The sequence below is a fragment of the Rhinolophus hipposideros genome (genome assembly GCF_964194185.1).
Source record: "Rhinolophus hipposideros genome assembly, chromosome: 5".
Lineage (NCBI taxonomy): Eukaryota > Metazoa > Chordata > Mammalia > Chiroptera > Rhinolophidae > Rhinolophus > Rhinolophus hipposideros.
The window spans coordinates 55,577,084-55,589,727 of NC_138051.1; the positions used below are offsets into that span (position 1 = coordinate 55,577,084).

The following is a 12,644-nucleotide window of genomic DNA, read 5'->3' on the forward strand; positions in this document are numbered from 1 at the left end:
CATTTAGAATAAATTCCTTTTATTAGGACTTTATAATACCAGTATCTTTAAATTTAAGGCACTTAAAATTTATTTTTATTATAAAAAAGGTAATACTTTCTGAAAAAATTCAAACAGTATAGTTGAAAGTGGGTCCATGTACCTCAAATCATCCATCACATTCTTTTCACATAACTGTTACCGGTTCCTATATACTCTTACAGACTTTTAAAAAATTTATGTATAGATATATAATATATACACAGAAACACATAGAATGGAATATTTTTAAAACTAAAATGACAGCCCCCTGGACTTACTGCTTTGTAGCAGTCCATGCCTTCAAACACAGCATGAGTTTGAGTTCTGGTCTGTCCTAACTCAGCAAGTTAATAACTTGTCTGTGCCTCAGTTTCCTTATCTATACAATGGGCCAAATAATAGTATGCACCTTACTGGATTGTAGAGGATTAAATGAAGTAATATCCATAAAGTGGTTGCAGTAATGCTTGGCAATCGTATGTACTAGATAAACATTAACTAGATAAAAACGAATTTGGTTTTTAGAAAACGCATGTTATGGATGTTTTCTTATGGGTTGCTAATATTTTTAGGGTTGCACTTAAAATATTCTGTGTGTATTGGGGAGGGGATCTGAGATTTTCCTGTGGTAGTAGCACGTTTGTCTCTGACGGTTTTGAACAGTGATTCCACACACTTCCCACCCCCGCTGTTGCAGCCGTTACTGATGGGCAATGGGCAATGCGGTGGGAAAGTGCTTCTCAGGGATGGTGGGAGGCGGGGGAAAAGCTGAAAACCAGGGGTTTAGAAAATCATGCTACATTAGCAATTAATCTCTTTGTTAAGCCTTTTAAGAAAAGTAGGTGGAGAGTGGAGTTGGAAGAATTTTATCTATAGGGGAAGATGACATGATTGTTTCATCTGTTTTTTGCCTTATGTTCTTTGAATGATTTTATAATTAGAGGGGACATGCTCCTCACTTAGTGTTCATCTTACAATGAAGAAGTAGACCCAGAACAGTAGTGATGTCTGGTTCTATAGCCAGTAGTGGAGGAGCCAGGACTAGAGACCTGGTTATTGGATCCTCACTTTTGAATTCTTAGTCTCTACCAGGGAAGCAACTGTTGAATAATGGATACACTATAAATGGCTGGTCTGTCAGTGCTGTGCTGTTGAGCTATTTTGTGTATAGAGACAGTGCTGAGTTATATTGTAAGCACTAGCTCATGTTTTCTAAAAAATTTTTAGAATTCCAGGAGAATTGTTAACAGTCCTTGAATATCAAGTGTGCTCTCTATTATTAGGTTCTATGTAGTGAATACCAAGCGTGTTGAAGATCGGCGGGTCTGCGGAAAGAACGTTATATTCAGTGTGGATGCGGTTTTGTCTTAGGAACGCCTTGTCTCCTGAACACAACATGGAAACGTTTGCGTGTAAACAGGCCCCTTTAAGCGCAGACTTCCCTAGTTTTCTGCCCGTCTTTATGTCTTGATGATAAAGAAGGGCAGCATTTGATTCCCTGTCTCAGGACTAACGGAGGGAAACCACTTTGGTCTGTGGGTCACTGGGATGCCTTCCCCTGCCTCTGAGCCCCATCAGTTCTCATTTCCTGGTTCCCAGGAGAGTTCAAGCTTTGGGGGGCTTTAGGAAGAAGATGTGTGTCCGCAGGTTTTAGAGACCTGCGCTTCTCTACCCCTCTCCCCTGCCCAGAATGTCTTACAGCTCCTACCTTCTGGAGAATGGCCCTAGCTCAGGATTCGCCACTCCCTCCAAATGGGCCCTGCTCGCAACTCCCAGAGCTTGTGGCTGAGTTGAGAAATGGGCCAGAGGAAGGTTCTGAGGCCATAGCCTCAGGAGAATGGTGGAAGGAGCCTTGTTAGTACCAACCTTCAGGCTGAGATGCTCAGAGACTTAGAAAAGAGATGCTTAGCTTGGAGTGAGAAGAATCTAAACAAAAGGGAGAAGAGATAGTAACTTTGAGGAAATTTTATAATCTGAGTGAAAGAAGACGAGACTCCATTTATGAGATCCAGTGACCTTGGTGTGGCCACGTGTAACAGTATGAGAAATATACTGCATGGCTTCCTTGCCTTGACATCACCTTGAAGCGTAATTATGTGTAATAAAAAGAACCCTTAGGGCCGGCCAGGTGGCTCAGGCCGTTAGAGCTCCATGCTCCTAACTCCGAAGGCTGCAGATTCGATTCCCCACATGGGCCAGTGGGCTCTCAACCACAAGGTTGCCAGTTCAATTCCTCGAGTCCTGCAAGGGATGGTGGGCTCTGCCCCCTGCAACTAAGATTGAACACGGCACCTTGAGCTGAGCTGCCGCTGAGCTCCCGGATGGCTCAGTTGGTTGAAGTGCGTCCTCTCAACCACAAATTTGCCGGTTCGACTGTGCCCCCTGCAACTAGCAACGGCAACTGGACCTGGAGCTGAGCTGAGCCCTCTACAACTAAGACTGAAAGGACAACAACTTGAAGCTGAATGGCACCCTCCACAACTAAGATTGAAAGGACAACAACTTGACTTGGAAAAAAAGTCCTGGAAGTACACACTGTTCCCCAATAAAAGTCCTGTTCCCCTTCCCCAATAAAAAAAAAAAAAGAACCCTTATAAATTCTCAGGTTTGTCATTTTGAACTTCTACAAGTGCTATTCATATTACACTCCTCTCAAGTACCAGCATTTAAGATTTAAAATATACAAGCTTCAGTGTAATATTTTTATGTTTTACTGAATAGATAGTGTATTCAAAGTTTTAAAATATTCTTATTGACTATATAGATATTTATAAAAATTTCAGTTATATTATGATTCATGTAGAGTTTTATAGAAGAGCCTGGAAACTTCTAATACTGTTCCGATGGGACATAGGTTCATCCTATAGATAAACTTTTGAACTCCTTCATCTATAAATTGAGACTACCTTTTTATAATAAGATAATTCCCCTTAAGGTGATTAAAGTAAATGATTTTAAGATTATTTGTAGTATTGTTTTATTCATGCTTTGTATGACCTATTCTTAATAATTGAGAATTAGTTTAATTTAAAGCCAGTATTTTTTCATTCTATTTTATAATTGTCGTAGGTACACTGAAGATTTCTAATTTAGATAAGGTGTGTGTGTAGACAGTGAATATTCCCCAAAGCAATACAGTACATGGCTTTGGAATGCCTCATCAGACCCTGTTCTCTGTGGCTTCCTAGCCTTCAAATGTTTTTTTGGTGTGAAAGTATTAAGCCCTCAGAGAGTGCTGTCGTTTATATAGCCAAGACCGCTGCCCTGTCGTACAATAAGTCTTCACTTATGTAAATATTCATGATAGAAGAAATCAGGTTTCTTGACTCAGATTGTGAAGTCTTTTTTGAGATTTATTAAAAGGCGCAGTCATTTGTTTCCAATGTTTTCGAAAGTCAGTACTTTATTTACTTTTATTCTCTCTCCTTATCCCTGTCTTACTTATCTACTTATTTATTTTATTGAGGTACGATTCACATAACATAAATTAACCATTTAAAAGTGAACAATTCAGTGGCAACCTCCATCTTCATCTAGTTCCAAGACATTTCCATCACCTCAAAAGAAACCCCACGCCTATTACGTAGTTACTCCCCATTCTTCCTCCCCTCCGCTTTAGGGCACCTTTTTAAAAATTTGAAATTGAGATATTAAAAAATTAATAAAACTTGATGAGATAATTGAGATAGTATAAGACTAGATCTAGAATACACTGTTCTAAATTTAATAACATGAAGACATGCGTTCAGTATACTGATAGTAGAACAATTAGATGACAAAATTGTATGTGTCGTGTGTATTTATAAAGGGGAAAAGAAGAACACCTGGTAGGAAACACATCAAAGTAATAGTGATTTTGCTCTATATTTTCATCATTTAAAAGAGGAAAGAAAGTTTCATAATTTTTTTTTTTAAAAGAAAGGGTTTATTTTTTTTTATATATTTTTTTTTTACTTTTTTTTTTTTTTTTGCCTTTTTGTGTGTGTGTGTGTGTATGTGTGTGTTGAGAGCCCACTGGCCCATGTGGGAATCGAACCGGCAGCCTTCGGAGTTAGGAGCATGGAACTCTAACCGCCTGAGCCACCGGGCCGGCCCGAAACTTTCATAATTTAAAAAAAAAATCACCTCTAGATAAAAACTTGAACCTGAACTTACTATTATAACATTATTTATAATTGGGTGATGTTAAATTCAACAGTTGTTTTTTTTCCAGATTGAGTTACAGTGTTTCTTAATATTTGCTGAAAAAAAAAGAGACATGTGCTGGAGGACCAGAACTACAATATTTGTAGTTTTTCAATCCTCCAAATTATGTCTCAAGCCATGAATACCTGTGTCATGTAAGCTGTTTTCTAATTTATTTTTACTTTTTAAAAAATGCACGTTTTACATCTTTCTTTTCAAAATATAAAAACATCATACTCTTGATGTAAATCAAATACCTGAGGGTATACGAATAAAAAGCCAACAGTCTCCCCTCAGAAATAGTTTTCTCATGTACTTGCCTAAAATAATTGTTGTTAGCAGTTTGGCAAGTATTCTTCTTAGCCTTGCTGTCATGCAGCTTACGTAAACATAACAAAATTGGACCCAACTGAGTAAAACACAAATACCTTCAGGATGGTCCTGGCAATTCATGTAAATGTGTGAATGCCCTAAAGAAAGGCCCTTGGCTAACTGGAAAGGGATTTTATCTCACAGCTTGCATATTCGCATATTCAAAACTAGTTAGAGCCCTGTGTCGGCCAGACAGGCTCCCTTAGTTTATCCCTGCACTTTTTTATGCTTCCTGTCCTCTCCTTTCCTCCCAAACACAGGTGAGCATATGTCGTAGATTTAGCTCATGATGAGGGAATCAGCAGAATGGGAAAGCTGATTCTAAGAACATTTGAGGAATTGAGTGTATGGAGACACTGAAAAATGAACATTGCAATCAATTGCTAAACTAGATATAAAATTGGTTAAGGTCCTACAGGGTAGTAAAACCATAACCTTCGGAATCTGCTGGACAGAAATTATCTCTACCAAATAAAAATCTACAGATTTACCTTAACTTCATAGAATTCGGGTCCTAATCAGTAGTAAACAGCAGGTCAAACAATGGTACTGTAATTAAATATCTTTGGGAGGACCTATTAAAAGTGTTGCATTATATATTGAAAGGGTTTACAGTTCTTGATTCACCTTATTCCCAGTTTTGGTTAATTTTTCTTAACAGAGAAAGGTCTGTTGTGATGTATGATAAGGCAAGAGCAGTATATAGTAGAGACCAGATTTTGGAAGAGCTTGGTATTTTAAACTAAGAAATTTGAACTTTCTTTCAACAAATATTTATTGAGCATATAGTATGTGCCAGACAATGGATTTACTATAATCCTGAGTGCGTGGTTGTGCTGTGATGCCCCGCCCCCCCATGCTCCTAGAAGCTGACCAGTGGTTCCCAAGGGGTTGTATTATTAGGGAGTCATCTGGGAAAGCTGTTTTTCTCAAGATACACATGTTCTTTGTCCTTCTGTCCCCACCCCAGTGTAGATATCTCTGCTTGAGTAGAACATACGTGTTTTGAAAAAGCTTTCCAGGTGATTTTTATATCCCTTTCTTTTTGAAAATTGTTGTTATGCTTATTGGGTTTTTTAATTGAATGAGTAAACAGCAATACAAATTGTAATCGATATTTAAAAAGTATTCATACCCTTTTTTGCCTGTCCCACCCCTATAATACTTAAACTAAAACAATTAATTTTCTGATTACACTCTCAGAATTATATGCAATTGTCATATTTAGAATTATATTTTATGCAACTGAGATATTAATTAGGGAAGAACTAGGGTCAGTCTTCCTAATTGTGTCCTTAGGTTATACTTCTCACTAAGTAAACTGAAAGAGTTGTCATTTATAACAGTATATGGTCTGCATGGATGGCAAAGACACGTGATTAAATATTAGACTTAAAAAATGTTTTCAATGTAAAAATAGACTGTCATTAACTTGTCAGAGACTGTGGTAAAATGAATAAGTAACAAAGGAAAAAAGTAAATATGTGTTTTACTTGTGATTAAACTATTTGAGTTGAGTCAACAATTAAAACGAGCAGCTGTTGTGGACATGCGTTTAAATTCTTTTCAATATAACTTTAATTAGGCAGCCATTTTGTGTAAATGCACTTACAAAGGAGGGATTTGTGATTGCAGTACACCTAAGCTGCCGTGGAATTTATAACTTAATCACAGGATATGATATTACAGATTAGGGGAGAAATTGGGAGCTAATGTGATACAATTGGTATATTATGTATTTTTCTTTTTATTAGTGTGCCGGTCCAACAAAAGCCCCTGGGTCTGTTTGACTTGTTCAAGTGTCCACTGTGGAAGGTAGGTGACATACTTATTACTTCATTACCCTACTTGCCTTTTTCAATTTGCCTGTAAGCTTTATGTCAGGTTTATTGATTTGGATTTATTTAGCACCATTGCTTAATCATAGTGTGTAATTCTCTGTAGGGTTTCCCTCTCCCGATAGAATCTATTTTTTCAGTGGTACAACTAAGGAAAATCTGGGGGAAAACCCTTTATATTGATACTCAGAGGAATTCATTTGATGACAATCTAAATCTAGTAATAGTTGATTGAAAAGATGAAATAAGGGAACTTTGAAATCTTTAAATAGAAGTTTTTCTTATCGTTATTTTTAAAACCCTTTATTAGGGTAAATTTAAGCACACACAAAAGGAGGGAGATAGTATAATTGAACCCCATGTTTTCATCACCCGGATTCAGCAGTCGTCATCATATGGCCTGTCTTGTCCCACCTGTTACCTGCCCCGTTTCCACCTTTACTGACCTTTGATTTAAATCCCAGCTATCACATCATTCTTCAGAAAACAAAACAAAACACTAAAATATTTACAGATGAAGCAATTCCCTTGAAAATGCTCTCACTGTGGATTTCATAATTAATTGTAAGATGTACCAAGTGTTTCATTTTTTCATTAAGGTATTTTTGCTTTCCAGGGACTTAACTCTTCACCCCCACCCCCACCCCATTCCAGTTAGCCTGAGCATTTCCTTGCAGTTTTTGGCTTCAAAATGATGTTATTTAAATACTCTGGTAGCTCTTTTCTTTGAACACAAACTCAAATGTCAACCTTTGTGCTCTTTTAGCCTGGCCTTAGCACATTTATATCTATTGCTCTTTTAGCTTAGAAAGTCCACTCTGAATTTGCTGTAGAGTGAAAACCTTAGTAGCCAGGGCATGGGAAATCATACCAGGTCACACAGGCTGAAATCTATATCGTATTTATTAGGACCGTTTCCACATTGTTGTTTTTAAACCCTCATTACCTGAAGAGCATCTTTGTTCAGTTAACTTTTGATTTTTCACATTTTGAGCCCTGGAATTGAGTATATTTTTCCATGTACACTTAAGAGTACCTTTGGAAAATGTTAACTGCATATCTTAATTTTGGCTGTTGTGGTTTTGAAATCTCTAGGATTTGGGGAACCTGAAAATACTTTGTACAGATAACATTTTTTTAAAAAAGAAGAAAAGTAGAAGCACTTAAATTCTGCACTTGAAGAGACAGATTCCTCTCCTAGATTTTGAGAGGTGAGAATTATAATGCAATAAAATTTATGTAGTTCTGTTCTCCAGTTGTCTCATAGTGCTCTACAACTTAAATCTTGAAGGTCATATGCCAACAAAAAGACCTGACAAACTCTCAAAAATTGGAGAGATTAATGTTTTTAATAGCAAGCAACAATTTTCTAAGCAGGTTTTGGAAAAGTAAATGGAAAATTTTCTAGACTCTGCAGGTAGTCTATTTTCAATTGCAAGCAATCTTAAAAACTTAGAAATTTGACATAGTTCCAGAAAAATATGATTTAAGTAGATTAAACACATAATCAGAGTAGGCTGCATTTGGATCTTCCTTTTACTTGGTTTATTGGTTAATTTTTTTATTATTATGTAATCCTGGGCGTTGATTGCCAAGGATTCTGATTTTTCAGTAATTTTAGACCACTTTTCTGCAGGGAAGTCTTAAATTGAATATCTTTCCAACTAGGAAACAGTTTATCGGTAGCATTTTTGAGTTACATATTCCGTTGGTTTTTGTAATACCATCCCGTTGAAGTTATTTTTCAAATTTTTGTGGTTGTTGTTAGAAATGTGTGACGTGTATATTGACATTTTCCTTGTTAGACCAAATTGTCTAGTGAAAATCTAAAACTAGATGAGGGAAATATTTATGTTAGCCAATTTATATATAACGGTTAACTTCTGACTGTATTGAGTATTAGCCAAAACATTGCTAATCTTCATGTCAGCAGTAATACACTTCTTACTTATCACTGACATTTATAGTAACTGTTTAAACATCTAGTATATTTGGAGACTACAGTGTGGTCTATGTACAGATAAACTGTGTACTATGAACAGATAATAGTTCTCAAAGACTTGAAAGTAGTAATGCCTTTATTGTTATTGTTTAGGATTGCCTTTTCTTTGATTCCAGAGGACGTACTTACTATAAATATTATTGCTTTTCATGGCACAGTACAAATACGTATAAGTATAGGAAATTGGGCTGATTAGATATTAGCCTGTATTATAACTTAGAGTTTGCCTTTTAATTAAATATTCGGTGTTTCTTGACCTATGCAATGTGTTATCTCAAAGTTACGTGCTGAACATGACCACTGTCTAAGCAATTATGTTGTTTGGATTCTGAATAAATACTAGTTAAGCAGATAGAGGAAAATATGAATAAAATTGCTCACGTTCATTTATCCATACATGTATTCTAAGCCCTGGATTAAGTAATTTAATCACCTAACTATTCATGAGATCTGAGTACTATTATCTCTATTTTACAGAGGAGAAAAACATAAGCACAAAGAGGTTAAGTGACTCACCCAAGCTCACACGGCCAGTCTGTGGCAAAGCCTACTTTTGAACCTAGGCAATCTAGATTTTCAGTTTATACTCTTAATCATTACTTTATTTTCAAATTCATTTTAGTCCACTTTTGTGGACAGAGGGCCCATGTATACACAAGTGTTGGTTATGTTTACTGAAATGAAAACATGGGGGAAGAAACGTGATCACATTCTGAGTTGAGGTCAGTAGTGCCTCTGTTGCTTCCAGCTCTGGAGTAGAGAGGCTGGGCTTGCAGGTGACCCTTCCCGACGACTGTTTTTCTTTCCCCAGGCAGGTGTTGCTCCTCGTACAATTAAGGTGCCGCATGACAGAAATGGCACCTCACCTCCCTGAGCGTATTTCTTTCCGTACCACTTAACCAACAGTTGTTTTGACTGTTCTGAATTTTCAGTTAGGCCTTGCCTTCTACAGATTGGCTGCGTTTTAGGAATTGGGAGGTTTTGTTTTGTAAGGGTCTTCACAGTAGTGGTCAGTTACAGCATTGTACAGTATTTAGGCGAAATTGCAGATGAATTTGGGTGCACACCATGTGCACATGAATCCTTATTTCTGTTTCATTTTGCTTTTTGTGATGCAATGATTTACTGAATCTGAGTTGGAAAGTGTTTTTTTATGAACATAGTCAACTTTTTTTTATTGAAGTTTATTGGGGTGACAATTGTTAGTAAAGTTACATAGATTTCAGGTGTACAATTGTGTAATACATCATCTATATATCAAATATAGTCAACTTTTGATTATCTTTATCCATGTAGAGAAATAACAGTTTATATAAGTTTAAGATGATTTGTGTTTTGTTTGGATTTTTTCCTAAACAAATGTGTTTCCATATGAGTGGAGCTGATTATTCAGGTGTTCGAATGAAAGATCTGAAGCCATATTGATGAGAAAGAAATGGAAGATTATCCTGTTTCCATATCTGACTCTCGACGTTTTTTTATATTAAGCAGCAACCCAAGCAGAGCCTGTGGCCCTTGCGGAAAGTGGTTGAGTAATTTAGTTTATAGAGCTGTGTTTGATAATAACCTGAGTTGGGGGTTAGCAGTGTGAGACAAGCTTGAAAAAAAATAACTGTAGCAAGAACATCAGTGAAGGAGTTGATAAGTGAGAAAATCAGTGGTTTTGAAACTGATTTGCATAGATAATTCCTTTCCTTGCTTGGCTCTAGTCTTGCATATATTGTAGTTAAATGTTGACTGTCCTATTTGATTGCAAACAAGGAGCATATTTTAAGTATTCAACTTAATAAATCACTAAATGATTGAATGCCCTAAAAAGGAGTGAATTCTTTCTCATTTTGATTTGATTACCGCCTAAGTTTTTATCATCATCTCCTACTTTAACTTCCAAAGCAATATTTAAATTAAAATAAATTTTCATTTGATTTTTGTAAGGTATGTGAATGGCCACGCAAAAAAACATTACGAAGAAGCCCAGGTGCCCTTAGCCAACCACAGGAAACCAGAAAAACCAGACAAAGCTCAGCACACAGTGTGCATGGACTGTAGTAGCTACAGCACATATTGGTAAGTATTAACGTTTTTCTGGAAATAATACTCCTTACTATGAGCATGCACGTGTTTTCTCGTTGTCCTTGCTCCCTTCCCCTCCCAGACTCTAAGCCAGTTGCTAATGCCACTACTTGTTTCTAGTTCTGCCAAATCACAAGGCACTGCAGCCATCAGGAATGCCTGCCCTGTTCATGGCGAGTGTGCTTTGCATGTTCCCTTCAACTTCTAGGCCTCCTCTTCTTTCCTCCCTCCTGTTCCTTGTCCACGGCAGTGAGCTTCAGGGAAGTGAAAAGTATTTTTGTGTTGTTGTTCCTCATCATTCCTTTTTTCTTCTTGTTTTGTTTTTAATTGAAGAATAATATGATAAAAACCCATGTTAAAAATCCCGTGTTCTTACTGTGCAAGTTAACATTTTGTTATATCATCTTAAAAATTTAAATTTCGTTTAAAAATTATTTTGACGTTCTCGCCTCTCTCAGCACAGTTCCATTCTCGTCTTCCTACTCCTCTGTAGATACATGTGAAGAATTTCGTGTGTAGCTATTTTTAAAAAAAATATTAGAAGCCCTGTTCTCTCTTTATAATGCAATATACATGTCTGCTTCATATAAATGACAATAAAATTAAGTATTTTTGTGATTACTTAGATCTAAGTTATTTAGGTCACGTGATGTTTCACAATCCGTATCCACTTGGCGTGCTCAGGAAGTCAGTGTATTTTTCAGTTTTAATTTCAGTGTGAAGCGAATTTCTTTCCTTGATTAGTGAATTATAATTCTTTATTTGTTTTAATCAGTTCACTCTTAATTCAAAGGTTTTTGACATTGAGGGGGAAAAAAGCCACTTTAAAGAATTTCTCTGGAGCTTTTTATTTTTTTGCCATAACAGCCCTTGACTGTTACATGTAGGCAGTACTAGGCGAGGATGGGGAGTAAAGTCTAAATATCACTTTTGATTCACACTTTCTACTAAAGTTGTGTGCTGATTAGTTGATAATTGTATTGAAAAAATGTGTCCATCAAAAGGAAGACAAAAAAAAAAAAAAGGAAGACATAAAGATCACGTGGCTTCCCAAGTCTTAATTTCTACAAATTTAACATTATTCAATTGGGGCTGTTGAATGAAACATCTTAAGGTTTAGTCATTGAGAACACTCCTACTTCAGTGATCCTTTGTGTGAAACGTGTCCAGACCTGGAAGGGAGGGAAGCTAGAGGTAGATGAAGATTTCAGTAAAAATGAAAATCTTCCCAAGATTTGCACACAAGGCCTAGTGCTCGGTTTCTTGTTGTTTGCTCTTGTAAAACACTCCTTTCTACGAAAGCTAAGCATTATCCAAGACGTTCAAGTGTTCTCATTAGTTTTCCCCCCTTTCCCTTAGGAAACTTACATGCTAGAATGACATAGCTGCCTGATGACAGAACCATGTATTTCTGTAAGGTTATATTTCTGTAAGGTTGTATTTCTCTTTAGACAGCAGAAAAGAAGTTCATTCTTGAGGTATCTATCTCACAACCGTTGTTATAGGTCATGCCAACCTATACTTACCAGATGTTGAAAACATTCATTCTTCTTGATTTTCAGTTAGCAAGGTGCATGAAATGCTTAATTGGGAAGCTTGGAAACAGTAAAATCTCTATGTGCAGTGGGTTTTCTTGCTATTGGTAAGATTATGAGGAAATAGTAACTCTTGGAGGAAATTTTAAGAATTATTTTAGGATTATTTTAACGGAGTAGAATTATATTCATAGGTCTCTTTAAAAATATAGATTACATACCTTAATATCTTTGTATATTGCATTTTGGAGGAATACCTTTATTAAATAGAATTGGAATTTAATTTGTTTTATATTGGTATAGTGTTTTGTATTGGTGTTGTTTTATGGCTGGATTGGAATTAAATGGCAGATCTTCAACCTTGGGGAATATACACCATGGCACAGGCTTCTTGGCCAATTGCCAGTCTTTTGTGTGAAGTTACACAGAGCTGCAAGTGTGTGCACACCCAGAGCTTCTGAAATGCAGGAAGGGAGCTGCAGCTGGTCACATTACCGTCTCATTTGTGGGTTTTTAGAACAAAATGCCAGAGACTCACCCTGTAGCATTACACTGGTGACCTAAAAGGAATCTGTGACAGCTGTGAACTCATAAAACTGTAGTTTAAATTAACATTTT

At 36.5% G+C, this 12,644-nt stretch overlaps 1 protein-coding gene across 7 annotated transcripts in view; it reads left to right on the forward strand.

Moving 5' to 3' along the window:
- The window catches only part of USP3 (ubiquitin specific peptidase 3), an 82,259-nt gene that overhangs the window by 20,188 nt on the left and 49,427 nt on the right, over positions 1-12,644 (forward strand). For 6 of the 7 annotated variants that reach the window (XM_081050134.1, XM_081050135.1, XM_081050136.1 and 3 more), the window contains 2 exons: positions 6,333-6,393; positions 10,354-10,485. In XM_081050134.1, the coding sequence (XP_080906260.1) occupies positions 6,333-6,393; positions 10,354-10,485 (193 nt within the window). Of the gene's footprint in view, positions 1-6,332; positions 6,394-7,525; positions 7,628-10,353; positions 10,486-12,644 lie in introns of those variants that run through there. The other variant, XM_081050140.1, reaches the window with a different exon arrangement.